We start from the raw sequence: 24,344 nt of genomic DNA, 5'->3' as shown, positions 1-24,344 counted from the left end.
CCTAGTGAGTCCCAACCCACAGTCTGAGAAACACCACCCTAGGCAGGGGTCTCCAAACTTTTTGGCCAGAGGGCTGCAGCAAATATCTGGCTTGGTGTTGAGGGCCAGAAAAAAATTTAAACATAAAATTTAAATAAATAAATTAGAGATGGAACTTAGATGAGTGAATAAATGAATGAATTGGCTAATTCATTCAACCACTCTGGCCCTCAGAACACCCTCCAGCACAGCTTTGGTCATGTTCAGTTGAGTGGGCCAGAGGCTTTCAGGGGACAAGAGGCTGGCTGTGGGCCGGATAGAGGCTGGCTGTGGGCCGCAACTGGCCCCCGGGCCGGGGAGGATAACGAGAACTGACTGTAGAATGTTTCATCTCCAGCTGGGAAATTTCCTGTAACTTTGCTGCCACTCAGTGTAAGACATGACTTAAGTAGCTGACCCCATTGAGATAAAGCATCTTCATATTTTCTTACTGTGACAAAAGGAACTTGTTTTAGCCTTTTCAATAAGTTTATGGCTGAGGAGAGGTTCAAACTGGGGATTCATACTCCTCACCAGTAGTCCCAATAAACACTAGTCAGGAGGCCATTTTAAAAAATGATGGGAGGGGGAGATAATGTGCGTGAGTTAGGATTGGCAGCATTGCACCCTGTAGAAGCATATATAGAAAGAGTTTTACATAGTCTATGCAGACATATCAGAATAAATAGTTTCCATTCTATTTACAAGTAGATTTCTGCTTGGTTATTGTTGTTATTTGTGACTGCTGGAGACGGTTTGCTTTTCATTGCCTCCGTCCCGCCTTTTGACACGTCAACAAAGAGCAACCGTGGGGTCCAGAGAGCCATAAGGATCCTTTTGTACTCCTTCCGGAAGTTCTGGTTGAGAAGGCCATAGATCACGGCATTGAGGCAGCTGTTAAAGTAGGCCATGAAATAGCTCACCACAAAGAGCCACTCTGGAATCTGGGGGATGACCTTCGAAGGGTTGATGGAGACGGCCAGGCCAATGAAGTTGAGCGGTCCCCAGCACACCGCAAAGAGGACAAAAACCACAAACATGGTCAGAAAGTTCCGGACGTCAGCTGCCCTCACCTTCTGCTTGCAGTCTTGCCTGACCCGGTGCTTGACCTGGATCACCAGGATCCAAATCCGGAGGTAGCAAAAAGTCACGATGGAGAGAGGGATGATGAAATGGACAACCACCACTGTGACGGTATACGACATGCTGACTGTCTGAGCAAATGTGCAGGAATAAATCCGATCGTCGTACTGCAGGGAACCCACAAAGAAGTTTGGCACAATCGCCACCAAGGTGAGCAGCCACGTCAGGCAAAGGTAGCAGCAAGTATTCTTCAGGTTGAAGAGTTTATCGTACCGGAGGCTATGGCAAATGTAGCAGTACCTGTTGATGGCTATGGCAGTAATGTTGAAGATGGAGCCGATGACACTCAAACCCGTGAGGAAGCCACTGATCTGGCAGTGAATGGGACCCATTGTCCATCCATTGTGGAAGATGGCTCTCAAGATAAGAGGGTAGGGGTACACGGCCACCACGAGGTCCGCTACAGACAGACTGACAACAAAGATATTGCCTGTGTGGTGGGGAACAAAAAAAACACAGAAGTTCAAGCAACTGGTATGCATGTGGAGAATTATCATAACCTATTGAGGCTGCAATCCTCTACATACTTCCCTGGGAGTAAGCCCCACTGAGTGTAATGGGACTTACTTCTGAGTAGACATGCCTAGGATTGCACTGTAAATCAGTGGTTCCCAAACTTTTCAGTGCTGTGACCCACCTCGTCCTCTGTGGTGGGTTATGATGCGATGCTCCTGGTAGTGCCTCAATGTCCTTTGGAGGCCCCGAATGCCTCTTCTGGTTGTGACAGGCCCACGACCCACTCTATTGACCACCACAGGCCTCAGAATGGCCTGCAGAAGTGATTGGAAGTGACTTGCGATCAAACTGGAAGTTGTATCCACAAACCAGAAGTTGTTTCTGGTTACTTCCTGTAGGCCATTCTGAGGCCAGTGGAGGCCAATAGAGTGGGTTACAGGCAGGGCATGACCTGGAAGAGGCCTCTGGGATCTCCCACTAAGGCACGGCTCCTGGCACTATAAGAGCACCACTTCGGACCCAACACACATGGGGTCACAATCCAATGCACATGGGCTCATGACCCTGTTGGCAACCTTCAGTCTCGAAACACTATGGTATCGCGCTCTGAATGGTGGTTCTGGCACAGTGTCTAGTGTGGCTGAAAAGGCCGATTCGGGAGTGACAATCCCTCCCACACTGGGAGCAAGTGCAGCCTGTCCCTGGTCTGTCTCCCTGGCTATGGGCCTTCCTTCTTTGCCTCAGTCTGTTGGCCAAGTGTCTCTTCAAACTGGGAAAGGCCATGCTGCACAGCCTGCCTCCAAGCGGGCCGCTCAGAGGCCAGGGTTTCCCACTTGTTGAGGTCCACTCCTAAGGCCTTCAGATCCCTCTTGCAGATGTCCTTGTATCGCAGCTGTGGTCTACCTGTAGGGCGCTTTCCTTGCACTAGTTCTCCATAGAGGAGATCCTTTGGGATCCAGCCATCATTCAAACAACACAGTCCTGGAAAGTGCTGGAATCCCTAGCATGTATGCACTGCTGAAACAGAGATGCCTGCGTTGGCTCGGTCATGTCGTGAAAATGGATGATGATGGCTCATGACCCACGGTTTGGAAAACACTGTATTCAATTATTATTTAAGTAGCTGATATTGCACCTTTCCCTCCAAATAAACGGAGCACTCAGTGTGCTTAGGTAGCGCCATTCAAGTACTTGGCAGGATACAGGGAATGACAGGGCAGAATCCTGCCCAATGACAGGGCAGGATCCTGCTTACAATATTGACAAAAGAAAGACAACAGAGGAAGGGAAGAGAAATGGAGGCAGGGGCAAAGGGTATGCAGTTGTTGCAACATCTCTTGGGTAACCTATGTCACAGTCAGTGGGAATGGGGATCAATGCAGAGTGCCAAAGGCTTCACGGAAGAGGTGGATTTAAAGAAGGGACTTAGAATCTTCCTACCACGGCAGTTCTCAAACCTTTTATGGTTGTGACCCACCACGGCAGCCACTGCAGCTGTGTTGTGCTCTATAATGCATTGCGGCTTCCAGGTTGCACCCCAGAATGAAACACTACAAGGCATTCTGGGGTGCAACGTGGCCAACAAAGCATGTCACACGTTGATACTACCTGAAACTGCAAGGTATTGTGGGGTGTGACATGGCCTAGAATGCTTTGCAGCTTTTGGGTCACGCAAGCTGTGCAACCCACCAAAAATTGGGTTGCGACCCACAGTTTGAGAACTTCTCCCCCCCCCCCCACACACACATCTTCTGCTCCTTTAATCCCTGAGAAAGCTCTTTTCTTAATTTCACAATGCAGCAAGAAGCTTCAGGAGACAAAAGGACAGCACTGTTCCTTTGAAATCTCTTAGAAATCCCCCTGACATTTCCGCCTTTCGCTCTTATCTTAATGTGATCACACCAAACAGCTGGGCAGCGCTAGTTTCAACGGAATAGACATTTTCGCTTTGCTTGGTCAGTTTCCCTAAAGCAAATTACGGGCATCCCACTGCCACTTCCTGATCAAAATCCAAACATTACGAATACTATTATTATATAACAGCATAACTTGTCCCTCTTACATGATTTATTTCTTCTGGTGCTCAGTCTTTACATTAAGGCCTTCTCCCACCTGCTGATTTTCCTCCTTTTAAGATGTGGTTTCAGACTTGGGGCAACTCTTTCCATCTATTGTTGCCTACAGAAACTAGTTTTGCGACATAAAAGCGGCTAGATCAGAGGTTCTCAAACTTGGGCATCGCAACTGCCCAGCCTGTCTTTGCCCCTTTCGGGGAGGGGAGGAAAGCAGTGACCTGATCCCCAGGATCACGCCACTGCCAGGGGTGACAGGGACTTTATTTTACCCACAGACAGCAGCCTCCCAGGGGTGCGGGGAGCCCCACAGAAGCCTCCACAGGGCTCCTCAAACCCCAGAAAATCTAAAAATAAAGATCGCGACCCACTTCCGGTTTTGTGATCAAAAACCAGAAGTGGGACACAATCTCTATTTTTAGATTTTCCAAGACTTGGGGAGCCCTGCGGAGGCCTTCACAGGGCTCCCTACACCCCCAGGAGATTGACGCTGCTGGTGAGTAAAACGAAGCCCCTGTTGCCCCTGTTGTGGGGATTATATTGCTGCATTTTCCCCTCCCCTAAAGACTTACTGCGGTTCCCAAACTCCCGGAGAGTCTGGGAATTGCTAGGTGACATCAATCAATTACAAGGAATTTTGATAACTAACGAAGGGCCTCTTGAGTGATCAGGCAGCATTTTTAAAAATGCTTTTAAATTACGAGATACATTAATCTCCTCTCCTCCAAACTTCCACTCGTCATATTCTAACCTAGGGAGTGGGGGGAGGAGAAACATCAGCTGGAAAACCGCCAAGTAAAGAGGGTTTAGCCTTCTACCTCATGCAACAGAAGGTCTTGGGGCAGACTTGCCCTCCTTGGCTACCCTTTATGAAAAAGCCCAAGCTTGCAATGGCCAATATCACAGTGGTGACCATGCACAATTGCTCGTGCCCTTAAATTATAACCTAACTATCACAACCATGCAAGTGCTTTCCTGTATAATCAGTTCAAAACATTTCTCTTTAAAAAATCATTTACAGCCAAATCCTATCTGGGCTGGGCTGTTGGACTGTCGTAAAGCAGGCAGTGCCAGTTGTAAAATGTACTCCAGCAGCATAGAAAGCTGCGCACTGCTGGAGTACCAGTGGGAAAGTCGGAGACTTCCCACATGCTCCAGAGCAACTAGACACTGCCACCAGTGAAGGCAAGATGGTGGGGGAGGTGGGTTGGGTGCGGGACGAGGAATGGGGACAGGGAGAGTGAAACAACAGTGGTGATGGGGGAAGGGAGAATGGGGCAGTGATGAAGATGGGGTTGGACAGATCGGGTGTGAGGAGGGGGTGAGTTTGGTTACAGCAGTGACAGCTAAATCCTAACTCCCTTCCCAGACCTGATCCCATGGTGCGGGTCCATGCAGACTTGTGCCAGCTGTTTAGCTATTGCAGGTCCACGAGACCCCCCCATACAGTGGAGACTTACCCCCAGGTAAGGGAATGATTGTCCCCTTACCAAGAGGAGACCTCTGCAACCCCCCCCCCCTTTACAGGATGCAGCAGTAACCATTTAGGCCCCACTGCATTGGCAGGAGGGAAAGAAGAGGATGGGGGTCTTAGCAATTTATTTCTGCTACTGCCCTCAGCCCAAAGTATTTGTAGCTTCATCAAATTGACTCCCGCTTTCCTTTCCCACCAAGACCATTTTCCAAGGGCAACACAGATTTTAAAGTCCTGCTGAATTTTCATCAAATCTCTGGAATTTTGACAGGATGGCAGCTCAGCAATGGAAATTGGAGACAGCTGCTTAGACTCAAACAAACCCCATGCTGAGCTTGGATGAGCAAATGCTACCTATAACTGGCTACACTCCTGGCAACCAGGTTTTTCCAATCTCCAGTTTATCATTATTTTCATAGCCGTGCAATCAGGGGGAAAAAAAGAAAAAAAAGACAGCCGTTTCCTATCAGATGTCAGTCAAAGTGGAAATTTCATTTGCTTTGCCAAAAGCAAGGATGGTCCCGGTTATTTTTTTATACGTCCGTTTTGAAATTTTGTAAGAGATCTGGAGGTTTCTTGTTCCATTTGCAAAAGTATTTATAAGAGTTTGGAGGCAATCCTAGCAAAAAATCATCTCTACGCTTTCAACAATGAACTATTCATAGGTGGTTTTTTGCTACTGAACTTCATTACGCACTACCACTGATCCCAAAGCTACTGAAAAAACTACACAGTCAGGGAATTAGAGGGCAGGTCCTCCCCTGGACTGAGACCTGGTTGAAGACCAGGAAACAGAGAGTGGGTGTCAATGGGCAATTTTCACAATGGAGAGAGGTGAAAAGCAGTGTGCCCCAAGGATCTGTCCTGGGACCAGTGCTCTTCAACCTCTTCATAAATGACCTGGAGAGAGGTGTGAGCAGTGAGGTGGCTAAGTTTGCAGATGACACCAAACTTTTCTGAGTGGTGAAGACCAGACGTGATTGTGAGGAGCTCCAGAAGGATCTCTCCAGACTGGCAGAATGGGCAGCAAAATGGCAGATGCGTTTCAATGTAAGTAAGTGTAAAGTCATGCACATTGGGGCAAAAAATCAAAACTTTAGATATAGGCTGATGGGTTCTGAGCTGTCTGTGACAGATCAGGAGAGAGATCTTGGGGTGGCGGTGGACAGGTCGATGAAAGTGTCGACCCAATGTGCGGCGGCAGTGAAGAAGGCCAATTCTATGCTTGGGATCATTAGAAAAGGTATTGAGAACAAAACAGCTAATATTATAATGCCATTGTACAAATCGATGGTAAGGCCACACCTGGAGTATTGTGTCCAGTACTGGTCGCCACATCTCAAAAAGGACATAGTGGAAATGGAAAAGGTGCAAAAGAGAGCGACTAAGATGATTAATGGGCTGGGGCACCTTCCTTAGGAGGAAAGGCTACGGCGTTTGGGCCATTTCAGTCTAGAAAAGAGATGCCTGAGGGGGACATGATTGAGACATACAAAATTATGCATGGGAAGGATAAAGTGGATAGAGAGATGCTCTTTACACTCTCACATAACACCAGAACCAGGGGACATCCACTAAAATTGAGTGTTGGGAGTGTTAGGACAGACAAAATAAAATATTTCTTTACTTGCCACGTGGTTGGTCTGTGGAACTCCTTGCCACAGGATGTGGTGACAGCATCTGGCCTGGATGCCTTTAAAAGGGGATTGGACAAGTTTCTGGAGGAAAAATCCATTATGGGTTACAAGCCATGATGTGTATGTGCAACCTCCTGATTTTAGAAATGGGCTATGTCAGAATGCCAGATGCAAGGGAGGGCACCAGGATGCAGGTCTGTTGTTATCTGGTGTGCTCCCTGGGGCATTTGGTGGGCCACTGTGAGATACAGGAAGCTGGACTAGATGGGCCTATGGCCTGATCCAGTGGGGCTGTTCTTATGTCCTTATCAGTACTGAGAGTTTCAGTCAGAAATTTTCAACCTGTGTGCCATAGAACATTGGTGTGCCAAGGAAGGTCCACAGGTGTGCCACAGGTGCTTGCAGCACAGCACTGAAAATAGCTGAAAAAGTCTTCTGGGTTCTGAGACTCTGTTTTTGGGGCAACTGCCTGTAGTAACAAATTGTCTCTCAAGCCAAGGGGAGGAAGAGACAGACAATTCTTAGCACAGACAGTTGCCCTAGAAATAGAGCCACAGAACCTAGAAGAGTCCTCCTGGAAGCTGGAAGTGACATCATAAGAGGCGAAGACTATAGAGGTTAGTGTGCGATCAGCAGAAATATGTTGAAAATCATTGGTTTTCAGGTGTTGGCCCTCCAATGTGCTTAGGGTCTCAGCCACTTCCGAACCAGAGGCCCACCCTGATGCCAGCCCCTGGAGCTACCTTGGTAGCTCATCCCCCTTCATTCAAATCTGCCCTCCAAACCCACCTAGTCCATATGGGTTATTATCCCCTTACTTCTCATTCCTAACCGATTCTTGGCACTCACAGGGTTCTGCTCCTGGAAGCCCTGCGGAAGACAAAAATCCAGGATAATGAAATTCATGATCTGACCTGCTTTCTGAGGAGGTTGTGTGCTTGCGCCTGTACCTGTATACCCTGCACCTCAGAATGCCTGCTGGAGTCTTCTGACAGGCACAAATGGTTTTTGTGAAAACTGGAAATGCCTGCGAGAAAGTTCTGGGAGGTCCTCTGTGGGTCTTCCAGAAGTAGATTAGGAACCTGTGGTGGTTCAAATCTGCAGGTTCTGAATCAGTAGATAAAAAGGACCTACTGCATATGTATTTTCTCTGCCCTTGTCCCTCCTTCTCCAGCCTCTGTTTGTTTTCCCCGTCATCCAGTTTAGATTTAAATCCTCTGTGTCATCTTCCCCATTATTAACTGAAACACCATTACAAAATCATATGTGGCTGTTTTGGTCCATTAGAAGAAAAACCTACAATCCAAGTAGGGCAATACTTTTATAAGGACCAACCAAACAGAAACAAAACATCAAACTGTGAGCATCAGGGTCCCATTACGCTCTTCGTCCAGCAAGATGACAGCCATAAGGACATGGGACGGGGGGGGAGGGGAAGTAGGTGCCTCAGTCTGCAATTGCTAAAATCTACATATGGGGTTTGTGCAAACTTAGAGCAGTTTTGTGACTGCGTCTCTCAGAGCTGCTTGGATAAAGGAAGCAAAATTTTAAAATGGCTGTAAATCTTTTAGTTGGAGCAGGCTAAATTGAAACGAAAAGAATCCTAAATCAACCCTATACTAGTGTGCGAGAATCATGGAATGTAATTCCAAATAAACACATTTCAGATCGAAATGTCAAAAAAGGTTATCCCTTCCCCGCCAACAGCAGCACCCATTAACAGCAGCCAAAAATTAAATTAACAAGGCAAGCCATCCGCTTGTCTAAAACACTTCGCCCCCTTTTTGTGTGGTTTTTTTTTTTTAATTTAAGGGAACTTTTTTGCACTGGGAATAATTTGAAAGAGAGGGCCACAGCACTTAGGATGGCCAGAGCCCAACACAAACACATGGAAATGTATTCTTTCATCGAGTCCCATGATGATGCAAACGTCTTTTAATTTTAGCACAAAACAATCCCAGGGTACAACTGAGATCCACCATCTGCCTGTTTCTTAATAATAAGTAATAATAATAACAGGTATTTATATACCGCCTTTCTTGGTCTTTATTCAAGACTTTATTCAAGGCGGTTTACATAGGCAGGCTGATTAAATCCCCGTAGGGATTTTTACAATTGAAAGAAGGTTCTGTCTTTCAAGAACCACAACATTCAGATGTTTCTTTCTGATCTGGTTTCACATTCTGGCCTCCATCCTCTCATGCTCAGAGCAGATGGAATAACTCGGTTCAGCTTGTCAGCTGCTTCAAGGTTGCACGGTGCTGGTGGCCTCAAACTGGCGGCCTTGTGGATGTTATCTTCAGGCAGACGGAGGCTCTACCCTCTAGACCAGACCTCCTGCTCCTGTTTCTTGAGATGAAGTCTTACAAGAATGCTCTTTGATCAGTTCCAGGATCTAGACATATGTAAGTATAAGGCAGGGTTGCCCAAACCCCGGCCCGGGGGCCACTTGCGGCCCTCGGGGGTTTACAATTCGGCCCGCAGGAAGCCCCCAGTCTCCAATGGCCCTCCAGAGACTTGCTGGAGCTTGTGCTGGCCCAACGCAACTGCTCTCAGTGTGAGGACGACTGTTCAACCTCTCACCGAAGCTGTGGGGGGAGGGCTCCCTCCACTACTTGCTGTTTCACATCTGTGGTGCAGCAAAGGAAAGGCTGGCCTTGCTTTGTGCAAAGCCTTTTATAGACCTTGAGCTACTGAAAAATCTTCATTCATTCATATGTTCCATCTCTAATATATTTACGTAAATTTATTCAAATTTAAAATGTAAATTAACTCCTTTTTTCCCCAGCCCCCAACACAGTGTCAGAGAGATGATGTGGCCCTCCTGCCAAAATGTTTGGACACCCCTGGTATAAGACATCATGGATCATCCAGAAAAGATGGTTTCATATGCATGGGTGGAAGCTGGTTCCTGCAACAGTAATAAAACCAGTTGAAAGAGGACTTAAATTCTGTGTGCTTGAAGAAGAATCCACAATAAATGTCCAATTAATGATCAAGCACACAGAATAAACACATTCAGCGTGTTTGAGGAACAATAAATTCTGTGCGCTTGAGGGATGGAGGAGTGACATTCACACACCCAGAGTCACATCCCACTAAGGGCCCAATCCTATCCAATATTCTGCACTGGTGCAGCCACAATGCAGCCCCGAGATAAGGGAACAAATGTTCTCTTACCTTGAGGAGGCCTCTGTGACTGCCTCCCCGCCACAGGATGCAGCAAACACCCCATTGGCACAGCTGCACCAGCGCTGGAAAATTGGATAGGATTGGGCCCTCAGACTGGCTCTCTTTATCCTTTATCCTTTTATTAGCCCTCTATCCTTGGGCTCAACATCCATAGATTTCAGTACCTGCAGGTGCTAAGTCTGCTACTGGAGAGAAAAGACTCCCCAGACACAACTAGAAGTTACTTTTGGTTCACACTGGTGATTCCCAGTGACGTTCAGAGGTGTTTTGAGGCCCTCCAGCAGTGGACTTAACTATCTGCGGAATGCAGAATCTGCAGAATCTGCCCCAAAATGGATCCCACACAGATACCAAGGGCCCACTGTATTCAACCCAAAAATCAACTGTCAAACTTCTGCCCTTATAAAAATGAAACACATTTCATCCCAAACTCTTAGAGTGGGTTGGTCATCCAAGCCAGACCTAGGATTTTTGATAGGAATCTGGAGGATTGCTTGACCTGCATTGGCCTGTTGGTGATGAAGGACTCTCTCCCTGACGATCCCTTCTTTGACCAAAGCTGAGCAGAAGCAGCGGAGCCTAAATCCTTGCCAGATCTGGTGACCAGTTCAAACAATCCCAGCAAGCTTGAGCCTCCGTCCCTGCAAAGCATGCTGGAAGCATGAAACCCTGTTGCATGCAGGCCTCCATGCGGATGGCAAGGCACTCCAGGGTTTACGTGGTTTCAGCAGACACAAAACCCAATGCACTGCCACCATTGCCAGGAACAGAAAATGTTACACGGTTGGGAGCTGCAGGAAGGACCTCAGAGCAATCTCTAACCTCTCTAACCGGGAGTGCGCTAATGCTGTTCATTCCACTTATCAAGTCCATTATCACCACTTTGTGAACAAATTCTCCTACTCTTGGGTAATTAGGGTGGATAAGGGCCAGTGCATTACTGCTACGGATAAGGCTCCTGGTTTTTCTCTGCGCTTGAAGGGAAGGGTAATGGCTTGTTTGGGGCATGCTGTAATGGCAGTTTTTAGCACCTAGTCATTACTGCAGAACAAAGCCTTCTGGGGCACTTACTTGCATTTCCATTGCCCATCTTATCTCTGCAGCAGAACAAGGCTGCCAGTCCTTAGAATGGAAAAAAAACTCTGTAATGGGAAGAGCTGCGTTAAGCACTCAGGAACTTTGTAGTGCCTTTCTGAGAACCATTTCTCGTATTACAGGAAGCGGGAGACACTTGCAATTCCATTGACAACATGAGGGAGGAACTCCTTTCCTCCTGTAAGAGGCCTTTGTGAGCAGTAAAGTACATGTTTTGCACATAAACAGACTCCCAATTTAATCTCAGCCATCTCTGCCTAAACTATCTCCTGGGAAAAAGCCTGGAGACTTGCTGCCAGTCAGAGACTGAGATGCTGCTGGGATGAACCAGAACCGATCCAGTACAATACTGGGCTGATACCAAAGGACTGATTCAGTATGGGGGCCTTGGGAACACCTTTCATCAGGCTGTGGAAAGAATTCCATCCAGGAGATCAGACAGGGAAATGTCCTTGAGGCCAAGCGGGCTCTCTAAGGTCGCTAGTGCAGAATTTTCTCTTTTGCTCTAACCAGCAGGGCTGCAGAAAACAACACACAAATAACAGGCTACATCAACAGTGCCTTTACCTCCTTTGTCTCCTGATGGTGAGTGTTATTAGGCAGGAAGTGATGTCATTAAACAGGTGATAACCAGAAATAAACACTTTTTTCTCACTTAGGAATTCATTCAGATAGATTGCCTCTCCTTTGCATTAAGAGCCTCTCTACTGTGTAAACAGACACTCTGCTGAGGACTATGGGAGATGCGATTGCTTCATTAAGAGCATCTTTACTGTGCTTTAACCATCATCATATATGCGGTCCGTCGTTAAGCAAACGGTTGTCAAGTGGTGGGCGCCTGTATTAAAATGTGCTTAGAAGATCCATTTGGTCCATTAACTCACATGCACTTTTTAAGGGCACATTTTGATTGCTTTCCATTCTACCACAGAGATACAAAGTCTAAAACAGTGGTGTCAAACCCATTTCATACAGCAGGTTGAACAGCATTCATGCCTGCTGAGGGCCAGAAGTGATGTTATTAGGCAGGAAGTGATGTCATTAAACAGGTGATAACCAGAAATAAACACTTTTTTCTCACTTAGGAATTCATTCACTGAGAATGACAGAAGAGAAAATACACAAATCTTGATCATATTTCAAGTATTGGAAGAGCCCAGTTATCATGCAGGTCACCCTTTCAGCAGTGACACCTTAGCACTGGTCAGCAGCTGAGAGTCCAAGGGTCGAATAAAAAGCTTCAGCAGGCAGCATCCAGCCCCTGGGCCTTACATTTGACACCCCTGCTCTAAAATAAGATTCTACAGACCTTGACTATATGCAAAAAAAAAGTTTTCAATTGGGCCCCACAACTTCTAAGGAGATATCAATTCAACTAGGCAAGCAGAGCAGCAACCAATTTTCAGGAGATCCCAGGTTATACATTTTTGACAAGCTTTATCTCAAGAGCATCCACAGTGGATGGCAGATTTGCGCTAAGAGTTCACATAAGAAGCTGGACTTGGGAAGATGACCTGGAGAATAGAGAATCCTTCCAGGGATTAGCCAGTCAATCATTCACCATAAGCTCCTGGTTTTGATTTTCATTTCTGAGTTAAGCTGCCTGGACAGCCAAAGATCACATTACCCCATTAAGAATAAAAGCAAAACTTGTTGGGAAAGTAGCCAACTGTATCTCTCTTCTGCTGTTAATCTCCTTTTTTGAAGTGGCAACACCGTTAATCAGGAAGATCAGCTAAGAAAGGCCCACCAACCTCCTGCTACTAAACTCCTAGGCCTCCTGTTCAGTTCTTTTGCCAGTCATGGCTTAATACATCTTGGGAGAGAAGGAGTGATCTCATGAAGTTGGAGTTGGAACAATGAAAGTTTTGCATGGATAAAGTTGTATGAGAAGTTGTGCCCTCTATGAATGGAGAGGATGGGAAGAAGCCATAGCTTGGGGTAGCGCAAGAGCGTAATCAAGGGGAACACGGGAGTGGGGCGCTCCAGGACTTTCCCTACAGCAGATGTGATGTGACCAGGAGGTGCACGCAGGCACTTGTTTTGAAGCATTTTAGCCAAGAAGCAGCATTAGTTTCAAAAGGAGGCAAACTGATAAAGTTGCCTAAAACTATTGGAATTCATTCCAAGAGTTTCGAATGAAATGTGCTAGATCAGCAGTTCTCAAACTTTTTACCACACATCATTGGCTGTGGTGGCCCTGTTGTACCCCAGAATGCCTCGCATTTCTCGGGTCTTGCCCCAGAATGCAACACTGCAAGGCATTCTGGGGCATAACAAAGCCAACGAAGTGGGTAGTATGCTGGTGCTATCTGGAAACTGCAAGGCATTCTAGGGTGCAGTGTGGTCCAAAATGCCTTGGAGCTTCCGGACTCTGTCAGCCCCAAGACCCATCAAAAATCTGGTCATGACCCACAGTTTCAGAACTATTGTGCTAGATCAATAAATGAAGTATAGCAAGTTTCAAAGTGAAATTTTGGTTTTTCAAAGCAAAAATCAACTTGGAGAGGCTGGTTTTAGATTGATGGATGCAGCTCCTCTCCCTGTCATTCCCCATTGAAGCTGGCAGGCTTCTGCAGCTGTTTTTCAATGTTAAAAAAAAAAATCTGAAGACTGTTCAAGCTTTTCCAAGTATCATCCAGTTTGGCTCTCAGTTATCCAAAATTTGGGAAATGTTGGTCCAGCCAGGTCAGACAATTTATTTTAAATACTAGGCATCACAATCTCCTAAGAGAATCATGAAAACTTATTTTACCCATTGTTATGGAAACACCATTGCTGATCCCCAAAAGGCCTGTGACTCTCCAATCCTGGGAGAAAGTATTTCTTGGAACAGAAAAGCTTCATTATTACAGATGACCATGACATTACTGCCAGCAGGAGACAATCCAATTAAGAATTCCTTGCTTTTCAAGGTCACTTGAAAAGAAGTGCCATTTGGGGGGGGGGGGAGACACTCCTTGGCACACTATACTAGGCATTTCATTTGCTAGCTATAGTGATACTTGGAAATCAAGATTCTTTCAATCCCCCATTAGTTTCAGAAGAACAAGGCCTGCACTTCATTAAAAAGGTGCAGGATCAAATTTCTTGCTCGGATCACTGGGTCTCATGAATTAAACCTGCCTTGTAAAATTCACCTTTCACCTAGGAAGAACAATAATGCTTAGCTACTGTTGTTAACTATTAGTTAACATTTAATTCATACATTCAAGGTTTGATTAGTTAGACCCAGCAATCTCAATGCTATAACTGTTATAAAAGTGTTTCCCAAACTGTGGGTCAGGACCCACCAGTTGGTCGCAAGCCGATTTTTGGTGGTTAGCAGAAACTCTTGCCCAGTTTGCAGAAGAAAATCATTAGCTGTAATGTCAACTTTTGACAGTATGAGGTAGTTTTCATACCATCAATTTTTCCCATTTTCTCTAGTAACTGGCATGCCACAGATCACCTATGAACACAGTTTCAGCCTTAGTCTGGCCTGGAAGTCCCTAACTACAGGTCTTGCTCTCTACTTCAGTCTTCTGAGTACCCTGAAATGACTGTAAAGGTTTGGGGAGACAATACTTGAGCTCCATTTCTGGAGAGCATCTAGCAAATACCTACACACACATACTACATAAGAGGTCTCTAGCAGCCTTGGGAGCACGAGACCCTGATTATTAATTAATAATTTATTAATAATAAATAAAATTATTTTCTTCTAGATCTCTCTTTTAGGGGGGTTAGTGGGTTGCAACAGATCGCCATTTATAAGTGCTAAAAAGTTTGGGAAGCACTGGTATTTATTATTAACAGTATTTATATAGCGCTTTTCAATGAAAAGTTCACAAAGCGGTTTATAGAGAAAATCAAATAACTAAAGACTCCCTCATCCCGAAAGCGCTCACAATCTAAAAAGATGCAAAAGACCACCTCTCATCTCACTGTGGACAGACTGGTTTTTCTCACTTCCTAATGCCTTTTAAGGCATTAAAAAGTAACTTCCAGTTTTGCACAAACCAGAAGTCACTTTCTTAAACTGTCAGGCTCTGTCCGAGCCTGGCAGAGGCTGCAGAAAGACAAGTTCCCCTTGCTTCCAGATGGTGGGGGAAGCATTTGCCTGTATCCGCAGTTTCATGTCACCGCAGGGGAATCCGAAATGGAACCCCTGTGGATATGGGGACACACCTGTATTTATGTTTAACAGTTAGACAACACCTCCACCACATAAAAGACTGGCCAATGCAATGGGGCCTTTGCACTGCCAAACTCATGTTCCAGTGGTGTAATGTGGTTATAGCTGTTGGAAAAAGTGATACACCATCAAGTGTGATCAGTGCGCCACCATAAGTGATAAGCGGCTGCACAGCAGTGGAGCCAGGAACAGAACCAGCAAATGGGGCAAAGACTGGGGATAAGAGGGGGTGGCATGGATGGGGTGGTATCAGCGGCAGCACCACCATCAATATCCAATCCCCCTTCCAGCTATGGTGGCGCAGCTCCACCTGCAGCAGAAGGGATTTAGATGGGATTGGGCTGTGGGGAGCATTAAAAAAATGCAAGTACTATCTATTACATTTTGACAATTGTGCCTTAACAAAATCCCCCACTGCCATTTTCTTCCCTTTAATAAACTTTGTTCTTGGTTCACAATGGAACAGAGTCATTCTCTTGACATCCATGTGCATCCAATAAAGCAGAGATATACTACCAAGTCAACTAAATTTGTGTTCTTATTGTTGTTTTCGTATTCTTCCCTTTGAATGTGGTTCTTGTGCTTGCATTAACTTGCAATGCTTCCAGCCTTTAATACTTTGGCTGTCTGGAGCAATCAGAATATGGGGGGAAAGGGGGTGTTATTTGAATTTCCCTTTGGGTTTTCAAAGATGTAATTCATGTTGGCATCCTTTAGTCTCAGAAGACTATGGTATCGCGCTCTGAATGGTGGTTCTGGAACAGAGTACCCTCTCCAGTGCACGAAGCCTGGGTAAGGTAGGTATGGAGGATAGGCTGTTACCCATGTAGCAAACCTCCCCTCTCCACGTCGCTGGAATGGTCCAATGGAAAGGCAGAAGCCAATACTGTTGGTTCCAGCAGCATCGCAGGAGTTGCCAGAACGTGACTGTGTTCAGCCATGAACTGCCTCAGGCTCTGGATTTTGCCTCGAGGTTGACTCCTGAAGCCTTTTCCATAACTGAATGTAGCCACAAGGCAGTGGAGGTTTGGGATCAGAGTTTTCCTTCTCTTAGATGAGCTGCCTTCCCAGGCTGATGAGTCCCATCTACCCGGTGGCTGTTTAGTCGCCTCTTATGACAAGTACAGTCAAACTGAGGGCCTATTCTTATCCCCCAGCCCCTAGGGGAGTTATGAAAAGTACAAGCTCAATCTCCTCCAAATAAGATGCTTAACCCGCTGGAACCCAAGAAACCCCAGATCACTCAGGAACAGCAACATGGGAACTGAAGTCAGTGGAATGAACTGTTTTTTTGACATCTAGCCAATGTCTATCCGGAGACAAAAATAATGGACAGATACCACTGGACACCAAAACACAAAGCATCGGCTCCAGACAAAGCTGCTTGCCAATATACTGTCATCAACTTGTGTGCTTTGCTCTGCTAGAAAAGAGGGTTTTATTAGAACTGTTGCCTCCTATCCAAACTATAAATCAGCCAGCAGATCTGGGGGTTCACACAAATGGTGGTTCTCATCTTGTGTTCCTTGGCCTGGTTGACCCAAGACTTCCTGAAGCCTGAGTCAGAGCAACAAATAGGCTGGTGATGTGCCAGTCTCTGCCCCCCCCCCCCACTCCTTAGATCGGAAAAGGCTGTATGACAGCCCTTCGGATACTTGAAGACAGCAATCATATCTCCCCTTGGAATCTCTTCTCCAGGTGAAACATTACCAAGTTCTTTTAACCATTCTTCATAAAACATGGTTTCTAGACTCCTCACTATCTTAGCTGCCCTCCTCTGAATCCGCCCCAGCATATCAATGCCCTTCTTAGAACATGATGCCCCAAATTGGATGCAATAGTCCAAGTGAGGTCTGTGCAGTGCAGAATACAGTGGAAGTATTATTTCTTGCTAGCTGGACTCTGCCTCCGCTAATGCAACCCAGAATTGCATTAGCTCTTTTTGCAGCTACATCACACTGATGGCTCATGTTCAACCTGTGGTGCACTAAGAGCACAATCCTAACATGCCCTTGGGCTGGCACAAGTCCCTTTCGCTGACCCGAGAAGGTGGCAAACGTGCCATAAAGCACATTTGTGGTTCCTTTCAAGTTGGGGAGGCCAGCGCAAGGATGTGCACTGGCCTCCCCACGGCACCAGGTAAGTTCACGGCAGCTGAGCACAGCCAGTGCAGGGGTTTGTGGGCGAGGGCAGGGAGGAGACATTCTGGGATGGGGGAGGAAGGGTGATGGGCAGGCCCGTGGGCAGGCGATGGGGAAGCGGGGCGCAGGGTCAGGATCCAGCACTTATGATGGATCCTAGCCCCATTCTAAGACAGCTTGGGGCAGCTCAGATTTGCGCCACCTCTTTAGGTGGTGCAGGTCCAAGTAGACCCATTAGGGCTGCTGCAGTTCTACCCGGGGTAAGGGAAATTATTTCCCCTTACCTCAGGCCAAGCCACAGTCAGCCCCCTACTGGCCTGCCTGTTCCAGCACAAATTAGGACTGTGCTGTAGGACACCGAAGCCATTTTCACAAGTGCTGCCACCAAGCCGGATTTTCCCCATTCTATACTTGTGCCTCTGATTTTTGTATCTACGTGCCGGACCTTACATATGCCTCCATTTAACTTGATTTTGTTACTATGGGACCCCTGGTTGAACCTGTCAAAATCATTATGAATTCTAATTTAGTCTTCCAAGAAGTTACTTATCCTCACGCCCTGCTTTGCGTCATCTGCAAATTTGATAAGCATTCTCTCTACCTATCCACCCAGGTCATTTATAAAAATGTTCTGCCTAAGACAGAACCCTGTGGCTTTCCATTTGAAATCTCTCAACAGGCTGATGTGGAGTCATTTATTAGCACTCATTGGGAACAGCTGTTCAACCGTAGTTACATCTAGCCCACATTTTACCATTTTATCCATAAAGTTATCATGATGAGAGACTGTCAAAAACGTTGCTGAAATCTAGGTACACTATGTCCATGGCATTCAGTCAGTTTGGCTGCCTGCTGAGTTTTTTTTTTTGTTCCCACCCAACCCCTTTCAGCCACATGTTGATTTGAACATATAGATTTATTAATGGTTTTAGTGACTGCCTTGCCTGTTTAAGCATTCTCCATCAATTCACGTGGTTTATTGTACTGAAGTAAGGGGATAAGTAAGGGGCTCATGGCTATAAAACAGATAATCTTTTAGGACAGAAGCTTTCCAAAAACCATGTACTATTCAGAATTAATATTCTCATTATGCAGGTCCCGGTCTACACTGACTCCTGGCAAGAACATTCTCTGAAGATTAATGGGATCATCATAATGGTTTAGTAAGAGTTATCTTACTTTAAAAGTTAACATTTCTGTCTCAAAATGTCAACCAGGCACAAGTCTCTGCTCCTAAAGGAAAGAGATTAGATATGCCCAAGGCACCAATTTTCATACTTCTTTCCTTTCCCCCAGGGAATGTTTTCCTCCCATAGGTTTGTCTCCCATAGGTTGTCACGAACCCATGAGCCTCTGTCATGGTCCCCATCTGCTTCAAAGGATTCTGGGAACTGTTTAGGACAGTGATTTCCAACTGCTGTGCTGAGAACAGTCTGCAGATGTGCAACACGAATTTGGAACATGAATTTGAACCCGCTTCAGGGTTCTGAAGTTCTGTTTTTAGGACAACTGTCTGTAGTAACAGGTTGTCTGTGCCTGTTCCTCCACTGGCTCGAGGAACAGACAATTCATTACTACAGACAGGTGCCCTACATACAAAATGACAGAATCCAGAAGAACCTCCCAGAAGCCGCAAGTGACTTCACTAGAGGCAAAGATCACAGAGTTCAATGTGCCATGAGAAGAAAAACATTGAAAATCTTTAGTTTAGGACAGGGGTGCCCAAACCCCGGCCCTGGGGCCATTTGCGGCCCTCGAGGCCTCTCAATGCGGCCCTTGGGGAGTCTCCAATGAGCCTCTGGCCCTCCGGGGATTTGTTGGAGCCCACACTGGCCCAACGCAACTGCTGTCAGCGTGAGGGTGACTATTTAACCTCTCGCATGAGCTGTGGATGAGGGCTCCCTCCACTGCTTGCTGTTTCGCATCTGTGATGCAGTAGTTGCAGAAAAGGAAAGGCCAGCCTTGCTTTGTGCAAGGCCTTTTATAGGCCTTGAGCTATTGCAAGACCTTCATTCATTCATGTAAGTTCATCTTTAATATAGTCATTTATGTAAACTTATGTAAATTTATTCAAATTTTAAATGTAAATTAATTCTTTTTTCTCCTGGCCCCCGACACAGTGTCAGAGAGATGATGTGGCCCTCCTGCCAAAAACTTTGGACACCCCTGGTTTAGGATGTACAGAGCACTCATCACTTACATATGAAGCTGCTTTATGCCGAGTCAGGCTATTGAATCAGGATAGTCTAAGCCAGGGGTGTCCAAAATTTTTGACAGGAGGGTCACATCATCTCTCTGACACTGTGTCAGAAAAAAGTCACATCATCTCGCTGACACTGTGTCAGAAAAAAGAATTCCCACACTGTGTGGGAAAAAAGAATTAATTTACATTTAACATTTGAATAAATTTACATAGATTTACATAAATGAATATATTAAAGATGAACTTATATGAATGAATGAAGGTCTTGCAATAGCTCAAGGCCTATAAAAGGCCTTGCACAAAGTAAGGCTGGCCTTTCTTTTGCTGCCACTACTGCATCACAGACATGAAACAACAAGCAGTGGAGGGAGCCCTTATCCCACAGCTCACGCAAGAGGTCAAACAGTTGCGTCGGGCCAGTGTGGGCTCCAACAAATCTCCTGAGGGCCAGAGGCTGGCCACATTGAGAGGCCTCGAGGGCCGCAACTGGGCACCCCTGGTCTAAGCCAACTGACAGCTTCACAGATGTGGACCTGTCCCAGCTCTTCTTGGAGATGCCAGAGGTTGAAGCCAGGAACATCTGCATGCAAAACAGGTGCTCTATGATTCCCCCCCCATCTTCTGTGTTTCATCACTGCTCAGCACAAATTCAGAATATAGATCACGCTTGCACAGCTGCGTATTGATGCGCATTATCATTTGTAGTGGGTAACCTGCCTTTCTGGGACATCTTCTGAACACAGAAGCTGACTCCTACTGAATCAGTTCTATTCTGACTGCTCACAGTCCATGCAAGGAGATTGTTCCACATGGAGAAGCATTCGAGAACGATCCTACCACCACAGACTGGAGTGGTACAGGAATGTCCAGGAATGTTGTTCCATTCTTTATTCTACGAGCTTTTTTCAACTGGCAGTACGCACACCACTGGTAGTACTTGAGGTGTTGTTCAGTTGTGCACATGGTTCCCAGGGGACACCCACCACCCAGCAGTGAGACTGCAATGTGATAATACAAACAGCAGGAGGAGGCTTGGCTAGACTCGGCAGGCAGTGCTCCAGCACATGCTTTCACACACTTGAAAAAGCCTACCTGCTCGCCCTGAGCCTCTTACTGCTGTTTGTAGTGTCTCGTCTGGCCTCTCAATCTGGAATTAACTGGCAATGACATCATTGGTAGATATTTCTGGTGGTACTTAAGATAAATAGACCATGAGAAGTGGTACATCGTGGGGGACAGGGGGACCGGACAAAGACTGAAAACACTGTTCTACATATTTGTATCTGTAAGGGCCAAAACAGACAAGGTGCTGGATATCTGCAGTTATATCAACCCTCCCCTGCAAAGCAGTGACCCATCAGGCACTCCAGTTTTTATCAGAACATCTACATTCCCCCCCCCCCCCAAAAAAATAATAGGGTTTACAATTTTTATAAAAGTATCTGTAGTGGTATCATGTCTGCACAGCAGCTCAGTGATGGAGCTCTTGTTCTGTATGCCTTTTTTCACTATGAGTCCTCTAGCATCTTTGGGGTGGGGTGGAACAACTTAAATTGGAGAAACAGCCCAGAGGGGAGGTTGAACACATTTTACCTCACCACAACTACCAAATCAAAATCAGAGCCCTCTGAAGTTTCATTAAGGGGGTGAATGGAAATCCTGTGATTTAAACATCCTTAATCACGACTTACTCACTCTTAAATTAAGTGAAACCACATGAGAACTAGTAGCTCCCAGAGAGTGCTGTGGGCTCTCTAAATGTAAGGATTTTCTTCACAAAAGCTAGGCTTTATTCTTGGAATACAGATGCTAGAACTGACCCTGTTCATCCTAAGCAAAAACAGCCTTGCAAAAGCAGCAATGATTGCCCAGTCATGCAACATCAATCTCACTAAACAGAAGTGACTCCGCCAAGCCTAACAATTTCTTCCATTAAAATTCAATAAAAAGTAATAATCCAGCCTTTGCTTGGATTACAGCAGCAAGTTTGGAATTCTTGAAATACACTATCAAAATAGCATTACATCAATATCAACTCCTGATGCCTTTTACATTTTCTGTTCCTTTAATGTTTCTAAGAACTTACCCTGTGTGCTGAATCCAGCTGCTATTTCATGGTCAGCATGGTGGTGGATTACACAAAGAGCTTGGTATCCTTTGCCTATTATGGTTTTTATATAACCGATATAAAAGTTATAATGTTTATAAAAGTGTATACCTGAAATGTTTTAAGAGTCATGTGCAAATGCAACAAAATACACCTATCAGACAGTTACAGCCCAATCCTAACATGCCCTGGACCAGGCAGGCAGGCCTGGGCTGCATCCAGAGCAGGGCTGGGTTGCAGCGCATCTCAGAGTAAGGGGAATTCCTTCCCCTTCCCCATGTCACTTGGCAGCTGACCCTGTGTGGTTACTCAGATCTGCGCCACCTAAAGTGGTGGTGAAGATTCAAGCAGGCCGGTGTAAAGCCAGGCTGCCCAGGAGGGGGGGTTAGAATCCAGTCTAAGTGTTGGATCCTGGTCCGACTCCCCTTCTGGGCCTGGCCCTCCCACCAACCTGCCTGCCACCCACCGTCCTCTGCCCCGGAACACCCCCATTCTGCCTTCCCCCTGCCCTCCCCCAAACCCCCATGCTGGCCAAAGTAAGCCACTGCAAACTTGCTGCGCGCTGGTGCTCCCGAAGCCAGATTTGGCCTCTGGAGGCCTGCCTCCTCCCAGGGTGGCACAAAAGTGCCTTATAGCACTTTTGCAACACCTCCGGATCGGCGCAAGGGTCTTGCACCAGCCTTTGAATTGGGCTCAGATACACATATCAGATAGTATGCACATCAAGGAATCAGGTTTGGTGATGCATCTGTTGTGCAATCATTCAGAAACTGTGTTTCACACACTGCGAAACATCACACTTCACATTTCACATCACATGTAAAAAACCGTCAGATGCTCACTTTCTTTTTCCATTTTAGCCTTTCCCATCACTTAGGTTTGAGTCTAGTTTTTGTTGAAGAAAGCGCATGTATTTTCTACAACTGCCAATTTTCATGGAATTAATGGCCTGTATGACTGCAATTGTCAGCACACAGCCTGTTGCATGTGCCCCTGAATGCCAGAATCCAGAACCTCCCACAGTTTGCAGGAGAACAAGCTGACATTCAGAGGCAGATTCTCTTAAGTGCTACAAATGTAGCAAAACTCCAATCTGAGTTCCCAATAATTCAGAAGTGGTATAGATGAGATTCAAACTCAGGATTTCCTGAGTCAGGACTTCTGTCTCTTAGCCATGACACAATGCTCATTTTCAGGGCCCAGCCCTGGGAGGGAGTCACTAACCAGCCCATGATCAGCACCATCAAAGCATGTGACTGCCTTTTTAAATGGGAAAGAGAGGAAGCTGCCTCGTGTAAAATCAGGCCATGGAGCCATGGAGCCCAGGATGGCCCATGGTTCTCCAAGGCTTGAAACGAGTCTTCTGGAGACACCCGAGATCAAAACTGGGATCTTCTGCATCCACACATCTACAGCCCATTCCCAATTCTGGCAAATTCTAGTTTTATTTCATGTCCTACATTTAAAGGGAATTCACTGCAAAGAAAATAGCCTCTGGAGAGAGGAGTTTAAGTGTCCTTATTAGGCTGTCCACTGGGAAATGAAAAGGAGGTTTCCTTTCCTGCGCAATCTCCCTTGAGAAGCCACAATGGCTTTCCAGCACGCAACAGACTGCTTCAACGATCCCTTTAAGAAGGTTTGCATTTTGTTCTATTCCTGTTCATTCGCCTCTCCATTTTTAAAAAAAGATGTCTAATATATTTTAATGACCTGCTAAACTGCTGTAAAATGGGACGCTTACTATTCAGGGAAAGGCCAAGGGACAGAAAAGCTTTTGAAATAATAATTTTCTTTTTTAAAACCACTTTTTTTTGCCTTAGTTAATTCTTCCTTGTTAACTCTTTGCTAATGATTTCTCTATCGCCCTCAACTGTATTCTAGACTCCTCACAAGCTGGTAACATTCACCACGCTCTCGACCCTGCTGCACTGTATCCTGAAGTCTCTCAAGTCTGCACCAGCAAAACAGCCAGTGCAGACTTAAGTAGCTCCATTGCAAAGCCTGGGGCTTCCCCCGAGGAGACTCCCAGCAGCTTCCCAGTGCCTGCTGGATAAAGTGGCTCCCCCATCCCAAAAGGCTTCACAATCTAAAAAGATGCAAAACACCAGCAGGCAGCCACTAGAAAAGACACTGCTGGGGTGAGGAGGGCCAGTTGCTCTCCCCCTGCTAAATAAAAGAGGAGCACCCATTGAAAAAGTGCCTCTTAACCAGTTAGCAAGGGCTGTTACATTGAAGAGAGCAAAGATTTGTTCTATGCTGTCCATCAGCTTCCGTTATAGAGCAGCGGTGTCAAACTCGTGTCATACAGCAGGCCGAATAGCATTCATGATGCCTGCTGATGGCTGGACATGATGATGTCATTTGGCAGAAAGTGATGTCATTAAACAGGTCAAAACCGAAAATAAACACTCTATAGGAACTCATTAGCTGCAAATGACAGAAAATACACAAATCTTGAACATATTTCAAGGCATGGGGGAACCCAATTATCATGCTGGCCATCCTTTCAGCAGTGAGACCTCAGCATTGCTCAGTAGCTTAGGACTCAAGAGCCAGATGAAAAGCTTCTGTGGGCCGCATTTGGCCCCCGGGTCTTATGTCTGACACCCCTGCTATAGAGGATAGATTT

The 24,344-nt window shown here is 46.0% G+C and overlaps 1 protein-coding gene across 1 annotated transcript in view; it reads right to left on the bottom strand.

Moving 5' to 3' along the window:
- Positions 1–167: 167 nt before the first annotated feature.
- GPR50 (G protein-coupled receptor 50) overlaps positions 168–24,344 on the bottom strand; it is a 37,912-nt gene continuing 13,735 nt past the window's right edge. Inside the window, exon 2 of the mRNA XM_066640003.1 lies at positions 168–1,591. Coding sequence (XP_066496100.1) covers positions 720–1,591 — 872 coding nt within the window. The 3' untranslated portion in view covers positions 168–719. The remainder of the gene's footprint in view (positions 1,592–24,344) is intronic.

This window comes from Tiliqua scincoides, chromosome 12, assembly GCF_035046505.1.
Source record: "Tiliqua scincoides isolate rTilSci1 chromosome 12, rTilSci1.hap2, whole genome shotgun sequence".
NCBI classification, from domain to species: Eukaryota; Metazoa; Chordata; class Lepidosauria; order Squamata; family Scincidae; genus Tiliqua; species Tiliqua scincoides.
Note: the sequence above shows the minus strand (reverse complement) of the source record. Positions and strands in the feature narration are given on the sequence as shown.